General features: G+C 32.5%; 4 protein-coding genes across 8 annotated transcripts in view; 2 read left to right on the forward strand and 2 right to left on the reverse strand.

The window, feature by feature from the left end:
* Window positions 1–215: 215 nt before the first annotated feature.
* Window positions 216–5955, reverse strand: SCCRO3 (defective in cullin neddylation 1 domain containing SCCRO3). Its single transcript, XM_081978903.1, has 6 exons — window positions 5624–5955; window positions 5217–5351; window positions 4976–5056; window positions 4555–4688; window positions 3909–4192; window positions 216–2881 (listed from the first exon to the last, which is right to left on the reverse strand). The coding sequence occupies exons 2-6, from the start codon at window positions 5293–5295 to the stop codon at window positions 2533–2535; spliced, it is 927 nt and encodes a 308-aa protein (XP_081835029.1). The 5' UTR covers window positions 5296–5351; window positions 5624–5955; the 3' UTR covers window positions 216–2532.
* Window positions 5956–6122: 167 nt separating this feature from the next.
* On the forward strand, window positions 6123–8089 carry LOC145728571 (uncharacterized). Its single transcript, XM_081978912.1, has 5 exons — window positions 6123–6470; window positions 7290–7483; window positions 7547–7622; window positions 7680–7889; window positions 7946–8089. The coding sequence occupies exons 1-5, from the start codon at window positions 6204–6206 to the stop codon at window positions 8018–8020; spliced, it is 822 nt and encodes a 273-aa protein (XP_081835038.1). The 5' UTR covers window positions 6123–6203; the 3' UTR covers window positions 8021–8089.
* A 490-nt stretch (window positions 8090–8579) lies between these two features.
* On the reverse strand, window positions 8580–12863 carry LOC145728595 (uncharacterized). Of its 5 annotated transcripts, XM_081978967.1 has the most exons (6): window positions 12526–12863; window positions 12406–12452; window positions 10217–10429; window positions 9981–10102; window positions 9712–9922; window positions 8580–9544 (listed from the first exon to the last, which is right to left on the reverse strand). In XM_081978967.1, exons 2-6 carry the CDS (start codon window positions 12423–12425, stop codon window positions 9460–9462), a joined length of 651 nt encoding a protein of 216 aa, XP_081835093.1. In that variant the 5' UTR covers window positions 12426–12452; window positions 12526–12863; the 3' UTR covers window positions 8580–9459. The 5 variants fall into 5 exon arrangements, with proteins under 5 accessions (XP_081835093.1, XP_081835111.1, XP_081835101.1 ...); XM_081978985.1 differs by lacking the exon at window positions 12406–12452 and having other exon boundaries at window positions 12526–12861; XM_081978975.1 differs by lacking the exons at window positions 12406–12452; window positions 12526–12863 and adding an exon at window positions 12345–12379.
* A 1516-nt stretch (window positions 12864–14379) lies between these two features.
* LOC145733082 (uncharacterized) overlaps window positions 14380–17772 on the forward strand; it is a 47427-nt gene continuing 44034 nt past the window's right edge. Inside the window, exon 1 of the mRNA XM_081985724.1 lies at window positions 14380–14624. The gene's annotated coding sequence lies outside the window, so the exon portion shown is untranslated. The remainder of the gene's footprint in view (window positions 14625–17772) is intronic.

The raw sequence follows: 17772 nt of genomic DNA on the forward strand, positions 1-17772 counted from the left end.
CAATTTTTTTACCCTATACACATTTGTCTTAACACATTTTTTACTTCAGACCTATATCATTTATGGTTGTTAAGATACGCGATGGAATGATCCTTATTTTAATCACAGACTTCAATACCTCTTTATTACTATAAGCATAGCTATTATGCCCATCTTGTAACTGCATTGCCTGCTCAGTGTACACAATCTAAATACCAAAATTGAAACAACTGAAAGAAATGTTCATCGACATTTATGTATTAAAATATAAATAACGTTTTATATCACACAAAAAGAAAACTCGCATGTAACAAAGAATTGTTTGGACAGTTTTTTTAGAAAGTTGTTAGTACCTGATATGGTTGAGATTTGGAAAGTTATTTAATTGATTACAAGTTGTAAAATGGCACAAAAGGCGTTACACTTGCCAATAAAAATCAAAAGAAAGTCAAAACACTGAAGTTAAGATGACTAAAACGTTGACAGGCTAAATAGTAGTAAAAATTTACTTACAAAAATGATAATCACACAAATGACAATTTATTATTAGTGAAAAACCTCAAAAATCAGTTCGAAACGTATATGCGGTTATAATCTCCCCTACGTCTTATCAATTAAAATTTCTTATATACACACATAATTCAGTTTAAATATATTTTTTTGAAAGAGACCGTTTTGATTCCTAACATCGATAATAATGAACCAAACGTAAATAATTTCAGTTCTTGGGTGTTGACAATCGAGTCAGAAAAATCAGCAATTAATGGCTGCATCTTTGTTAAAATGTACCTAACTAAATGCGTTTTAAAAATAAATAATAGTAATATACAACCTTAACGCTATTTGGACATAAATATTAGGACATTTGCGTTTAATTCATTTATAATAGTTATTGGTTTACGGTAACCAGTCAACATACGACAACCTATTTTTGTCAAATGTATTTAGACTGAAAATGTCAACAAAGTATCGTCATTTTTGTCGGGTATGCATTTTGAAAACAAAAATACGAAAATTCAAATTAATATCGCAAGCAAAATGCCAGTCAGTAAAAAACATGTACCACCTATACATTCTGAATTTTTATATGATAATCGGCAGATACAAAAATGCAAAAGAAACTAAATGAAACTCAGAAGGTAAGCCGAAAAACAGCAATAACAAGCTGTAAAACAAAAAGACCACAAGGTCGCATTTGAACGCTTAGCATTTATCCAAGCAGAAAACTACACTGTAAAGTGTTAAAATGCATAAAGAGACCACACTTATACTTTTTGTAAGCTTATAAGTTTTTTTTGACTGTTTGACAACTGCTTATTGATGAATTAAAAAATAAAGGCAATTAAAAAATGACATACTTTAACACATAGCAAACATGGTGCATTATGTCCAAATGTTGACTGTAAACCGTTTCCTTAGTTGTTGCTTGATAAACCGAACTGTGACTCAAATATGGATATCTGATATTCCAGTAGGAGCCCATCTTACAAGCTAACTTGAGGTTAAACGTTTTTTTCTTTTTGACAATGCAAAAATTCGACAGACGTCTACTTTGACAAATTCTGACTATATTACATAGGCAACTGTCAAAAATCAGACTGATTAGTATTTGACTGAAAAACTGCATGTTGTGTCAGACTGCTGTAGTAGACAATATTTAAAATCAGACTGTGATCTTCATTGTAGTCCATGCTATTGAACATTTACAGTCTTACGACTTGAACCTTTAAAGTGACTGGTCCTGCATTATAACAAAACTGTCTACTGTAAACAACTATTTGGATTACTGGCTGAAAAATCAGAATTTTTATATAACCCCAAAAAAGCGCTTTTATGTTGATAATTTTGCCATTCGATAAAGGAATAAAAAAACTTGTTATAAGTTGAGATTTGGTACAATTTGTGTGAATACGTTTGCAAATGTAAAAAATTAAACTTGACATCTTTTTGTGTTTTATTAAGAACAAAGTGAAAAACTATACCTAACAACAATTATAACTGCTATTACTCACCTGGTTTAAGTGTTATTGAAAAATAAAAAAATGCAGCCAAACAATTTGTGACATTGGACTGCACACTTTTAATATACGCGTGAATTGTCGTTGTTTCTGCTTGTCGATTTTGTTTTTTATGTATCACAAATAAGGTCATCATACAAGACTGATCCGTTAATATTTACAATGCAGTCAAAAGTATTTAATCATTATTTGTATATCACACTTTATAAACAACCAAAAGTCAACTGTTTCTAGGGATATTTCAACAGCAGATGCTACTGTTATTCTAATTGAATGTTTTTTGGTCTATGTCCGAGTCAATTTGAAACATCCAGTAGATGAACTTCTTTAATACTGGTTGCTTTGGCAATATTGGTAGTAAATATGAATGAAATCCCGTTTCTGCAACGATAACGGCAGAGTTCAAAATGAATTTACCTAAATAAACTAACAGGACTCCTGTCAGCAATTACCTAATCTCGACTGTACAAAAATTGAAATCACAACGCACAATAGCTATAAACAGCCACCGCAAATTAAACGTATACACCTATCATCAGTCCTTAATAACAAAATCGTCGCTATCCCTCTCCTTGTCCTTGCTAATATTCTGATTGGCCTGGTCGTTTTCGTATTCGACGAAATCGTCAAACAAACACGGCCAGGCCTCGTTATCGTCGTAACTACTCAAGTCGTTTCCGATATACTCGGAAAAGTTAAGAAACATGTTCCAAGTGTCTTTAGGGATGCCTCTAACCAACGGATGGCTATCTAGGAAATTAAGCCATCGGTGAAGGATCGAAGGTTCTCTTACTGTAAACACGAGTTTCCATAAAACAATAGCCATATTGGTGGGGAGGATTCGTTGACCTGTTTGGACGTCCAGGCCAAATTTAAACGCAAACCTAAGGCAGAAAATCGGTATTAATGTCTTTGTTTCTTGAAAAATTAATGGCTCATACTCATATTTTAATCATGTTAAGGTTGATAAGAGCATACATACATCAAAAAATAAAATAAAAAATAGTATTACACCCACTAAAAAAAAAACAACAACAATGTTAAAATATACAAAAATTGCAGATTACAAATTAGTGATTTTAGTCATTTTCAATGATTTTTTTTATTCTCCATCTATTTTTTTCCAATCCAAAAATATGCTGTACCTGCATTTTGCAGGTCGTTGTGCATATTGTTTAGAATGTGAAGGCGGACATATTGAGCATTTACTGTAATTCTTTTTCGTTTTGAAAGAAATATAAATGTTTAATGAATGGAAAACTTAATTATTTTGCAAACCCTATTTATTAAAGGTGAAACTAGTAGTAGTAGTGCAAATGTAAGAAATTAAACTCTTTAAACAAATGGCCATAGGTGCCATAGTGGCCATAACACTGTGTTACCTACATAGTGGATTAAGGTGTGCTTTTAGAAAATGAACATAGGGAAATTAATGTAGTGTCTGATCATATGTTCAGAGATAAAAATTCATCAATCTGTACGTAGAAACCAACCCTTGAACCTACTAGCTTCCTACAGTTTTGAAATATTAACGAATTCGATTTAGGGATATACCAATACCAGGTGCAATCATTTTATTGTCAACTACCACATGACAATTCACTGATTCTTTTTTGCCGCCACGCCCTACCCAAAGAGTATAGTAACTTATAAAAAGTAAACTTGAAACAAATCTGCTTTGTATTGCTCTTAAGAGTCCACTATAAATTCAAAGGAATCGTTTCTGATGTTTATAGTATAAACAGAAGTAATTTTGGTAGAAAATAAAATTGAGGCTGTTTGTTGTTGACCTTTAGTGAAAACAGTAGAGCAGAAAAATTGTTATTTAATTTCTTTATGTATGTACACCGCATGTTAAATAAAAGGATCTGATTAAATTTGAAATAAATTAAACTGTAAAAGAAAACTAACCTGTAGAGATCTTTAAACAGTTCTTCATCTTGTGCGACCTCTTGCACTAGTTCTGGCAGTTTGGTTTGTATGGCTTTGATTGAATCGCATTTGATCTCTTTTAGTCCGTTAACGAACTCGCCTCGAGTAAACCTACACATTTGTTCAGCGTTCAATTTCCATGCTAGTACTAAAATTTTAAAATCGTCAGGTGGCACATTCAAGTCTTTACAGAATTGATCTATGCCGTCCGCTAACATTGCCTCTTCCTGCTCATCTTTGTATTGATCGAAAAGGCTGTTTACCTAGAAAAAAATGTCAAAATGTTTGTCCAAGACTTTTCAAGTTTTTATGGTCCTCCAAACAATGTTTTTACGCACAGATGGCTCTGTAATGTTTGTTTACGTTTATGCTTCCATGGCAGAAACAATGTCTTTTGCGCCCTAGGGCTTTCTTTTATTCTGTGTCTCTCAGGACAAGGGGTGGTAAAGTAAAAGTAGCTCATACTAATTGTTCAAATGTTTCCATTCAAAGATTACTTGTTGGTAAAACATTGTAAGTGCCATGGGCCCAGGAAAGACAACACCCATAACCGAATTAAAACTGAAACTTTGTGCGTAATCTTCTTCTTTCAGCCCTTGATAGGTAAATAATTATTTTGTATTACCTTTTGATCAAATGTTTTACTATCTCCGATTCCCATTGTTGTGACAGATTTGGTGGTAGCCCGCCTACTTGGCGGGTAAAACCGACTTAGGGATGCAGTTGAGGCACTTTCAATAGAAGTGCTGAGATGGTTTCCTATTGAAAAAATATCTCATTTTGCAGTCAACAATAAATAGGTAAGTAGCTGTTTATTATGTAGTAAAACATTCAATTTTAATTGATTAGATATTGTGTAGTGTAACTAAGCATTTTTGCTGGGTGAGACATATCAAGTAATAAATTTAAGTGCCTTTTATTATTTGACAAGAAAACTTTCTTCTAAATGCTTTATACTTGACCACTATTGAAATAACCAAACTTATCTCAAACTAAAAGTAAATTATGCCAGAGAAAACCATTTGTGTGTTGATTGTGCTGCTTACCATTACTTAAAAGTGTTTCTACAGGAGCTGAAGATGCAGGTACATGGCTTGGAGCAGAGTAGAGTCGTGCTTCTGGCATTTCTGGAATAAAAATTTAAAACTCAGACTTAAGACAAAAGCTAACTTGCAACTTTTACTAGGCAAATTTTAATTCAAAGTTTGCCTCTCATATAAATTTGTAAACTCCTTGGAGTATTTACTTGTTTATCTTTTTTCTGGTCAATTAACTTAAGCAACATACCTTCTTTGTTACAGTTTTGTGTAAGTTGATCTGGTGCCGATTGTACTGGCTCCTTGCAGCAATTCAAGCAGTTTCCCATTGGAGGCCCCCAAACCGATCCTTTCAGGCACCACTCTTAATGTTATTTGCATTGCCCTGCAATAACACAAAATGATCCAGAAATAGTTTAATTACAAACAAACCAAAAAATCAAGCAAAAAATACCAAGAACTAAAGACAAATAAAAACCTAATTAAAAGTATTTCAATGCAACACATATGAGAGAGGTTGAACCAATGAACCATTTTATTATTAAATTTGCTGGGATAAGCTGGATATTAGACTTGTCTAAACAAGTTTGAAGTCTGTGCAGAATAAATAAATAAAAGATCTCTAAAATAGATAATGACTAACAGGAAATTACATACCTTATCAAAAAAGGAACAGCTTCTTATGTTGCTTAAATCAATTAAACAATAATATAAAGCATGATTTTCATGTCTTCTTTAGTTCAAGATAATTTGTTATATTTAGCCCCACAGGGTTCCATTATTCAGGCATTATTTAGAATTTTTTTCCAAAATTTAATTCCTGTATTTGTATAGAATTTTTTAACCAACTGTTCAACAATATAAAAAATGTTAATATAGAATAAAAAATACTCCCTTATTGAGGGTGATTAATTAATTTTTTTTTAATATATACAAAAAAAAATCGAAAATACACTTGACTGCTAGAGACTAGAGACAACTTGACAACTATGATGATGGATGGATGAAGTAGGAACTAGTGTCAACTGCCACTGTCACCGTCATCTCTTAATTTCATTTGACAAACTATTGCTCTCTTCCTTTAGCATACTTGCTAGAAAAAGACCATAAAATAATATTTCACTTAAATAAGACAGACAGTTGACATATTCACAAGGATCTAACTTCTAACCTCAAAGTTGTTATTATTGTGATAATAAACACTGAGTAAATATAGAATAATGAAATTTTCGAAAGAATGGCGAAAATATTTTATTGCGTTTTAATATTGTCGTTAAACTGTCATTTAAGTGTGGCCCAAAAATGTTCGACGCAATCCCCTTGCTCTTGCAGCATTGACGAATACACAACCATCAATCTGAAAGACCTACAGGTGCCACAAGGGGGCTTTTACTATAACGGTGATTTGCAGAATGTTACTTACTTCTTTTCTGGTTGCCAAGATACGAAATTTGACCCCAGTATTTACCACCTTTTTGCGAAGACTACATTAGATACTGTTTCGGTAAGTTTAGAATGTTTGAGGTGAAATTAGTTTCAAGTCTGTAAGTTTGAAGCAGTAAAGACCTACAACTTATGTTGATCCACACATAAAACATATACTGCTCTTCAACCTATTATTATTAAACAGCATAAAAAAATGCTAATGTGTTTGTTTATGTGGTTTATGGAATGCAAATATTAAATATTCTTTTAAGGCACTAGGCAATACAAGTTAGGCATACTGGTTGCTTTGAACCGATTTGTCAAAAGATTTATGCTTTGGACAATAATGAAATATTTTCGATTTCATATTGTAATATACTATTAAATACACCTTAGTAAAATATCTAAGTCAAAGGGGGCTAGTTAACTAATAAACTTTACTAACTAAAAAATATTACAGAAACAACTAAATTTAGTACCTACTACATTTGTCTTGTTTGTGCTTTGATTTGAAAAAACTGTAGACTTTAAATTTATCTTTAAAATTAAAATCAATATGCCTAATATGCTGATAACATTTGTAAAACTTAATATTTGATTCATATAGGTTTGTGTGGTTTCAATAATTATCAACAAACATTCCAAAGTAGTATGATAAAAAGAATATTATTTATATCCAAGAAAAATGTAAATCAAGGGTTTCTCATCATAAAGTACACATATTCAATAGAATATTTAATTTATATCCAATTGTCACCCAAAATTCTAATTAGAGTGAATTTAAAATAATTAACACAGCTGCTAAAATGAAATTAAAACCATTTAAGCTGCAAAAGTGTGTTGAAACTGCACTAACCCACTAGTTTAACTATATTTTCTTAATTCTTTCTTTATCCAGCTGGTTAAGTGCACATCCAAGTATACCAATGTCAATGTAACCATTGACAAAAAAACATCTTTAGTTCCCACAGTGGTACAGAGTTGTATCAATATTGGTAATGCTGCAGATATCAAATTTGCAGAAATAACTTCAGCTACAAGCAAAGAAGGAATCAAATACCAATTAAATTATGTTTCAAATCAAACTGAAAAGTAAGTAAATTAGACAGTGAGTGACTTTTAAGTTTTAATTAATATAATAATCAATAAAACTAGACATCAGCCCAGTATCCAGTTGGCATGTAATACCTACAAAAGGACTGATCTTAAGATAGTGAATGCAGAGAATGATGTATAATATTCAAATTATTATTTTGAAGCAGAGTAATACAAGTTTTGGATATTACAGACCCTGATTTTATATTCACCACTAAGTTGTGTTCAATACCAGGCACACCATGAGCTTAGTACAGGCTCAGTGTTTTGTATAATCTACTTTGTGGTTTTATTGGTCTATTTTGTTGGTGGTTCTGCTATTATGTATTTTGCCCGAGGCGCTAGAGGAGTGGAAGTGGTCCCCAATTATGAATTTTGGTGTTCCTTACCTGGATTAGTTAGAGTAAGTACCTTTGTGCAGGTGTGTGCAGAAGTTTACTGTAATATTAAACATTTTAGGATGGAGTTATCTATCTTTTTAATGGTTGTCGACCTTTGACTGCCGCCTCAGCAGAGGCTTATGACAGAATATAAATAGAGAACTAAAATTTCAAATATGACCTGTAATCAGATTTTGTACATATACTCAAAACTGTATCATCATTTATAATATTTGTCTTAGGTTTACCTCACAAAACTAATTCTCAAAAACCTTATGGCTCATTAAATGTGTAAAAAAACAAAGGCTTTGCTTTCTGATAATCTTGTTCCTACAATTGATTGGGGAAACAAACTGGTGGAAACAAAATATTGTCAGAAAGTTATCTTAATACATAACATTAAACAACAGGTTTAACCTTTGACAATCAATCACTCTGGTATTTAAACTCACAAAATAGAAAGGATCACAAATTATTTTCAAAAAACTAATTTTTGCATTAGTGGATTCACACTAAAAAGTGTTAGGATCCCATAAACAAGAGGGAAAAAATGTAACGTACTACAATTTATTAAAATAATAAGACATATTATGTAGGTATGTTTGTACAGTTCTCAGTAAAACAGGCAGTAACAAAAATTGTTTTTATCAGTTACATAATAGGTTTTAAAAGATTCACTTAATAAATATGTCAAGATTAGGAGAAAAAAAATATTGTTGTAAGATAGACATCTTTTATATATTCGAAGTAATAAGTAAAATATGTTAAGTGTAAAACATAATATAACTAAGTTAAAATCTCACAACAGTCATAATCTCAACAGAGAATAAGTACTTGCGTCGCAATCATAAAAAAAATAAAAAATAGTAATGGAATGTAATGAAGTCATAAACATTGATCTATACCAATCCTTTTTTTGCAAAAATAGGATTGATTCATTTGTCATAAGTCGTAAACTATTTACTAGAATAAATTAGAATAATAATTTAAATCGGTGTTAAACAAGCAATTAGTTTTAAACAGTATTTAAGCAATAAAAAAATACATTATAAATTTAATAAGAGATCTATCATAATTAATTGCTCTGTTCTTATATCTCTTCTCTTGCCTATTCTAAAATATTAGGGCATAATATGTTTGAATAGAAAATACATTAAATATCTAGATTATGCTTTTCTTAAATAGTAGCAGAGAGACCATCCTGTCAGTTTTTAAAAACTTTGCTGATTACAAACCCTAAAAAACTGCATGAATTGCAACTTGCATAAGCAGAATGCACTATTATCACTACTTACAGCTGACATTTATATCACAAGTATATTATATTATATTAAGTTTGATTTAAAGTTCTTATACTATTAATAAATCATACCATCTAAACTAGCTAAATGTCCGTGTTTTAGCATACAGAAAATGAATAAAGCTGTAAAAATGTCATATAATAGAATGTGTCATATATAAGAATGTGTCTTCAACTACAAAGTTGAAAAAGCTTAAAAGGAGCTAAAGCTGTTAGAAAATGGTTTGATTACTTGAGCTAGAAAAATAAATTGTTAAGATATTCGAGTGATTGGATTTGCTTCTAACGTAAACTTAAGTTTCCTCGTTTAGTGCTGCGTTTAAGGGACGTAAAACGATCCTAGGATCGTTGGCAACCATCCTGTCTGCATCTTCATTACTGTAACACAAAATGTTTTTACGATTCGCGTTATTTGTCATTTCAGCTGTCAAACAACAGTTATGATATCACAGTGGGTAGTTCCGCAAAAAAAATCAACTTTTTCTTGAAGCTTTTTCTTTTTCATCAATCGCACACTAGATAAATATGAGACATATTTTTCTTACCTAATCTCCTTATTTTCGTGTGACATTAACTTGCTTTGCTCTGAATCTTCAGCTTTAGCCGGTTCGTAAACGACTTCAGAAACAGGAGCGTACTGCGCTGTAACCAATAAATCGGTAGAGGGATTTATAGTTAAGTTTTGACCTCCTGTTGTTCCCATGTGGTCTTTGACATTGCGCCAACACATTCTTCTGGTTATTCTCATGAAGAACACTATAATAAGCAGTATGTTGTCAGTAGGTCAGTTTCATGGAATATAATAGCAACTTACTGAACAGAAGAATGGACAAGGCGAAAAATAAAGCTCCGAAAACGGTAACGATCAGATAGATGTCTTCTTTGTCTTCAGATGTTTCAGAGTATCCTAATGCTCCATTGATTAGCATTCCTAATCTGAAGAAAATCTTTGTTTATTACTAGACTTTCTGTGAAGATAGTTTTTATATTTTGTTTTAAATAATGGTGACACTTCTATGGATCTAATAAATATTCCAATATGATACATACCCTAGTGAAAAAGATGCCACACAAGAAGTGATCAACACTAAAGGTAGCACATTACGTGACGGTAAGCAAGACAAACAAGGACGTCTGGCGTTTTGCGAAATGGAACCCAAATAGGATATGGGCCGATTCTGCCAACGGTCTGGCGTACCATTCGATTCATATTGCACTGTTGTGGGTTGGTAGACTGCTCCAGACATCTTGTAGCCACGATTACTGATTGAAAAAAACCTTAATTTGAACACTAAAAACCCATCAGTAATAACTATATGCATGCATTAACAACTTATGGCTGCATTTAAAGTTGAAGTTATCTTCAGCATGTCTGAAAAGTTAGTCATAAAAGAACCCCATGTGTACCAGTATAACACTTATCAGTACAACTACATAAACAATTAAACCTGCATTCTTTTATTCATTGGAAATATCATTTTTTGTTTTATTATAGATCTTTTTCCATAATTACAACTACAATTGATTTTTTTTTCGAAAATATACCACAGTTAGTTCAGAAGCAGCCAAAACTCTGAGTTAAGGTACTAGATAATAGTTTTACTTACATTAGAAACAAATTATTGGACATAATAGAAATAGACCAAATAACTTTGGCAAGCACATAAAAACACCTCTACTACAGGCATGGGAATAATAGACAATAAAGCATTTAAACAAGTAATTCAAAATAATAAATTACCATTTACTAATTAATAATACTTGAACTTTGGCAGGTACAAACAAAAGGTAAACATAATATGGTCCATGTAAATGGATGTTTACTATTAAAAATGGTAAGTCTAAATATGTATTTAAGGTATAGTAAAAGTGTAAAGGTTGCCTGTTCAAAAATACCTATTGAAACAATGAAAAATGTGCTGCAGGTAATATATTAAGTTTCAGCTTTAAAAAACGTAGAACGATTTCTGAATATCAAGCTCTATTGGTCAATATTTATCTTGGCCACTCAATAGCATGGACAATTTCCATGATTTCTCGATCAGAAGAAGAGGAAACACTGAAACATCCATTTGATAACAAATTAACAACACAGAAAACAAGAAGTTACTAGAACTTTAAAAGTTAAGTAAAGGTCTATGACCATCTGCCAGATCTGTTTAGGTTAGCCATCAATGCAAGTGCCTCACTATTTGTGGATTAGATATCTAGTCCTTTTAGCTGAGATACCTTTTCCATAACTTATGAAAGCAAAAGGTTTGTTCAGAAACCCAAATTAGACAAATAAGACAATTTATTGAATCAATATTCTTATGTGAAATATATCTATTTGTTCAGGAGCATAAGTTATTTTTGTCATATTTTTTTGCTTTCAAGCCTACAGATGGAAAATCAGAAAGTTAAAAATTATGAAAAAAACTTATTGTCAGTAATAGGCAACACTGCAAACCCAAATCATAGGCACCCTTGACAATGACAGTGAATGAATCATAATGGTGGATGTGAACTAAAGTAGTGATAATTACTGGGCCTCTATTTTTCTCCGTTTAATAAAAAAAAATATAGAGCTGTACTATGAGCTTATTAGGTTCCCTATGAAAAAATCATGCATTAATGGAACTCATTAATAAATGATTTTGCATTTTTGTTATCCTCCATTAAAAAAGGTTGTTAATACATGGTCCAGGGAAAAAATTCTGAAAGAATTGAGCATCAGGAACCAACTAATACAGAGACAAGACCTTTACTACTTACATTTGAAAAGTTGCACTGCCATGTAAAATATTTATTTTCAAAAAAATTTAATAATAATTTATTGTTTGTTCTTGGTATCTCAATTATACCTCTATTACAACTATAGCTTATAAATGCATTAACTTCAGAGCTAACGTACCACATTATAGTAGTGTAGTGATTCATATATCCCTTTTAAGAATTTTTAATGTAATCAATTCAATGAATACATAAATGAATATGAACAAAATAATTATTGTACTTACGGCTGTTACAGAACTTAAATACAGTAGTTACACATGCAATTTTGTAAAAACAGTTTATTGATATTGCAACACTATTTATGATAATCGACTATAAATAAAGACCATATGCAAAACAAAAATTATTGTGCCATCAAGAAAAAAAACCAAAACAAAACAAAGTGAGGTTAGAATTGTCTTGCCAAGGAAATTTCAGCAACATTTCAGCAATATGCAGATAGACAAAATAACAGCTAGACGCACTTATTCCATAACCACCGCATAATTCAACTACCGAATTGGATACAAATCTACAATTTTAGGGGGATTTAAGCGGTTTTATTAACTGAAAATGCATTGAAAACGTCCATCTGGACTACTCACGTTCCACACTATCGATTTTCTCTACGTTACTGCGATTTTCCTACGATTCCAACATTTTCCGGTGACACTCTCCAAACTTTCGACGTATTCGGTATGTGAACTGTAGGGCTGTAATTGCCGTCACATAATGCCTCAAAACTCTTGGGTATCACAACCACATCTGTTCCTTTTACTTTCCTTGGTGTTGCAAGTTGCAAAACACAGCCCACTCGAAATTTAAGCGGTCTGTATCGGCTACGGTTTAACGTTTTTATGTTTATTTGGTATAAAGAGAATAAAACTCTGCATTAATTAGTTCCTGATCCCTAAATACAAAACTCAAAACAAAATAAACCTTCAACTTAAATTTTAAGTTAAATATTTTATAATTGTAGAAGAGCAATCAGCGCATTATATTATCACGTGCCATCAGTTAACACTAATAGGTTAGTAGTCACGTGCACGGCAGCCGAAGAAATGTTAATAGCAGCAGACGTAGTGGACCACGTGAGACTCCCTATCAAAACATACAAGATAATCATGTGATAAACTGCTATAATATAATACTTAAGAAAGCATAGAAGGTGCTTGTCTGCATCTGCTTGTCAACATTTCGAATATGGCAAAAATTTTTAATGCGTTTGCATAAAATAGGTACCTATTTATTCTTCCAATTCTATATACAATAATAGACTTCCAATTCTTACAGCACTATAGGACATTACTTTTATTGTAGAATAGCAAAAATATATCTTTTTTTCTAGGGCACGCAAGTAACATTCACATAACATGCAGTGCATTTGTACTATTAATGGCAAGTGCACTGCAAGAAGTAGACAAATGACATCATTCACAATAAACTCAAAATTAAAATCAGAAAATAGAAATCAGGTTAGGATTTCAGAAACACAAGACATAAACGTCATACTAATAATAGTAACCATTGTCTAGACTTCGACTATTTGTTTCAAAAAAGATAATTAGGTACAAACTAAACAGACATTTATAAACAAATACAAAACAGCATTCTTTCAAATTTTCTAATTTTGAACAGTTAATTGACAACAAAAATACGCATGTGTCAAACGTCTGAAATGGCTCTCCTTATTGGTTGCTTGTATTAAGGTGGCAAAACTTAAGAGTAAAAGCTAAAAGCTAGATAGGTTTTGCACTACTAGTAAGTTATTAATTCCACAGTATACAAATATGAACAGTACATTAGTTTATAATGTACCTAACCTTTAGCAGTACAGATACCTTACCCTTGCAATAGCCATAAAGTTTATGTGAATGATGCTTTACGTTTAGCCATCCTTGAGCCTACTATGGAGATTGTAATTAGCTGGTACCTCTCATTAATTATTATAAAAAAATGTTATATTAACAATAGTGAAACAGCATATAAATGTCACCATAAAACGGTTTATAGCGTCAATTTAGCATTAAATTAATAAAAAAATCAATTAAAGAGTTTAAAAACTCGTAGCCCCGATGTATCTAATGCTTAATGCATTGGTTGATAAATGATAAATACTATAATGAGTTGAGTGGGAGTTTACACCCACCTCTACTGATAATTGAGTAAATTCTTGGTGGTGGAAATTTATGCTTGTACCAAAAACCTAAACACACCGAAGTTATGGTTACGCCCCGTCCGATTGATCGGTATTACAACAATTTACGGTTTATGTTGACTCGATTAGGAAAAAAACTGGCCCCCCTCGATGAATAATTGAAAAAAAGCGGGTTTGATTTGGGGGAAAAAGGGGACAATTTTGGCCCGCGAAAATGCGTCGGGAGAACGCGTCGGGCGTTTTCGACGTCGTCGGCGGCGCGCCGCCGAAGACGTTCCTCCCTTTTCAGTGCCCTCCCGACACCGCCAGGGCGACGTTGACCCCTCAAAACGGATCCCTCCATCTAGGTCACTTACATACATATATATCACTCAAATCTAGTGCAGTTCTATCGATGACTCTCTGTATGACTCTGATATGCTTATTGCAGCTGCCTATTGTGCGTTACTCGCGACATACCTTTTAAACTTTCTGTGACTGTGTTCTTCTTCCTCGTTTCATTGATCTTTCTTCTTTTTTTGGCGAATAGATTGATTTCGTGTTAAGGTAAATTTTGCTGTGTTGCCTTGAACCCGCTGTTTCTTTTTGCCTTTTGATGTTCAAGCTTGCTCTTACTTTTTATAGCTTTCTGTGTTTTTATTTTGCATTCTTGTTGTTAGACTGGCTGTACAATTTTTTTTACGTGTTAGCAGTGTGTTCTCCGCTGTATCATATGAAAAAAACGTATGCCTATACATGAGCTTTATCTATGTATGTATTTAGTAGATTGTTGTTCCTTTTTAATGGAATATCGATATAATGACAGAGAATAATGGACAACAAGACTGTTTTAAGTCGTAACTGATGCAATAAAAATTGGATTTAGTTTAATAGCCTAAGGCCTAAAGATTGTGTAAGGTTAGGTTTATCGGCCGGCAGTATACAGAGTGACCGTTTGTTGCTTTGGGAGCCAACTACTCTTATGATAAATAATTACAATCTAGTCTAACTCATTCACATTGTTTTTTTTTTTTATTTTACTGGTGCTGTAGAGTTATACTTAAAACTGCTTAATAACAAATTGTAATTTTATAACAATTGTAACAAGGTAACAACTATATACGTGTAAATATACTAAAAGTGACAAATCTGGTGAGTGTGTGGGCCATTCAAAGCTTCTCTCCTTTCAATTCAACGATCTGGAAAATTGTTAACTTAAGTATTCTGTGGGATAAGAGACACCATTTTACCGGATAATTATTTAGTTTACACCAGGGTGGTCAGCACCATCATTTTTTGATGTGTTTTCCTGTATATCAAATGGGATTTTACTTGTATTCTGGTAGGTTTGTAATAAAAATAACAGCATATTTCTGAAGCACATTTAAGCAAAAAATAGACTTCTGCCTTAAAACGTTAGGTTTTCAAGGTACAGGATGTGTGTGTTGTGTTTAGTTATAAGTTGCAATGGCGTCCCCAGGGATAGTTTTACAAATCATGTTGACAAAAATGTACGCCACTGACTATTTGAAATGGCAAGTTGCCTTTTATGTATTTTTTCTTAGTCCCATATGGTTAACGAGATATAGGGTGTTACAATTCCACAAAATTGTGTTTATTCCAAATTTGAGCAAAATGTCGCAGAAACTGTAGAAATGAACTAGAAAATAGGTATTTATAGTTTTCGAAACTTTAACACTTGGTATCCCATTAACTATTACATGGATCTGAGAAAAAACTTGAATGGTAACTAGACTTATTTTTTGGTCCTCTACACACATGCCTCTGCCTGTTTACCATAAAATTATGAATCACTTTGTATTACTTGTACAGGGTGTCCCAAATTCGACTGGAATCATAGAGAAATCTCTGAGTTAGTCGGTTCAATAGATTAGCGGGTAATGCCAAGTGTGCACGGTGAAGAACACAGGGTATTACTACTACTTTTCTAAAATAGTTTTTATTTTTTCTGCCATTTTTTCCTTTTTAAGCGAGCAAAGCCTAACGTCAGGATGACGTAATTTAACAAAACCATAATTTGACCAACTGTGAGACTACGTCATTTTGATGTTACATTCGCTTTGTTCGCCCCATAAATTGTCAAAACGGAGAGAGACGGCCTATAATATAATTATTAGTTTCAGTTGTTATGATGTACGACCTGTCTTTTTGAATTCAAAGTCGTTAAAATGTAGCTGTTTAATAAATTAGGAAAAAATGTTAAATAGAATGAGAAATGACACAAAGTCTCAGTTTTATTAGTTTAAAGTATTAAATATTGCCACAATTGAAATACAAGGTCGTACCTGAAATGTGATGACCTGAAACGGGTGTTCAATAATTGTTATGGTCATAGTTGGCTGTGGTTCTCTCGTTCTAGCATGAACGTAGGGCCGTTGATAAGTTCGTATACGATTCGAAATCAAACCGGCGGATTGACAGCTGTCATATAATAATTGTTTGCAACATTATCTAAAGACATACGCTTTTTGTGACAATTGCCATCCATAGGCGACCTGACAATAACGATTATTGAACACCCGTTATTAAACCACTCATACAGGTGTGGTATAGTTGGATTTTTACCTTTTGAGAATGACGTCATCTTTTTACATCTTTGTTTCTCGCATATCAAACATGTGAAATAAACAATTTTAGCAAAAAAGGCACGTTGTTAATTTTGTCGTCCTGTCAAATTAAAAACGTTGACATTTACTGTCACTTTGATTTAAACGAATATCAAAGGTATAAAAATGCTGCGCTACAATGACAAGGCCCAAATGCTAATTCTAAATGTGCTGCTTTTTTTCGAGTACGAAAAGAAACAGTTTCCAGATGTCAACTGAAACTCTCATGATCACTCATTTTTCAAAGCATTTGTAGGTTAAAATTTGTGATCTAATTCCAGACATGCGTGTTTTTTCACCTGCTTGACGTCATTCTCAAAGGGTAAAAATTTGACTATAAATCCAAAACCGACCATAGGAAAACCGTGTTACGGACAGAGAAACGTAGATAATTAAATGCGCGGGACAAAGACAGAAAAGTGAACAAATATGAAGTAGGCCATATTTTCAGCGCGCTGTGGCCAAACGCCAAGTATCCAATAGCGTCGACAAAATTAATTTTGTTGTTGGATTATTCCTAATTTATTATAGTCGGTAAGTGTGAGCTGTATTTAGTCCGATTTCTCTCAAATTTGTTTAACGATTTGAATGAAATTACTTATTTTTCATTTAGCAGTCGAATTGCTGTAGCGTTACGAGACCTCCCTATTGTAGTAATATTTCATCTGTCATCTGCGATTAAAATCTAACCTCAAATCCAGTCGGTAAAATCAGTCAGTTTGACAAAACTGATGCAAAATTATGGCCTACTTAAAATTTTTGGAGGTGTTCTGTCTTTGTCACGCGCATTCAATCATTTATGTGTCTCTGTCCGTTACACGATTTTCCTAAGGTCGGTTTTGGATTTACCATACCTGTATAATAAAACCCCGTTATCTAGAATTTGGGTGTACAGCGTTGCCACTACGTTACTCTTGTGTTGGTTTCAAGTGCTTATTTTTACCTTTTGAGGGTAAACAAAATAAAATTAATTTTCTGGCAACTCAATTACTTTTACAAATACCAATATGTACTTTTTGACCTATGACATTTATTTTAGCTCAGATCGGATAGACTAACAACAAACCCAAGAAACTTAACAAATATTT

This window comes from Ips typographus, linkage group LG1 (genome assembly GCF_016097725.1).
Source record: "Ips typographus isolate SLU linkage group LG1, UJ_Ityp_2.0, whole genome shotgun sequence".
NCBI classification, from domain to species: Eukaryota; Metazoa; Arthropoda; class Insecta; order Coleoptera; family Curculionidae; genus Ips; species Ips typographus.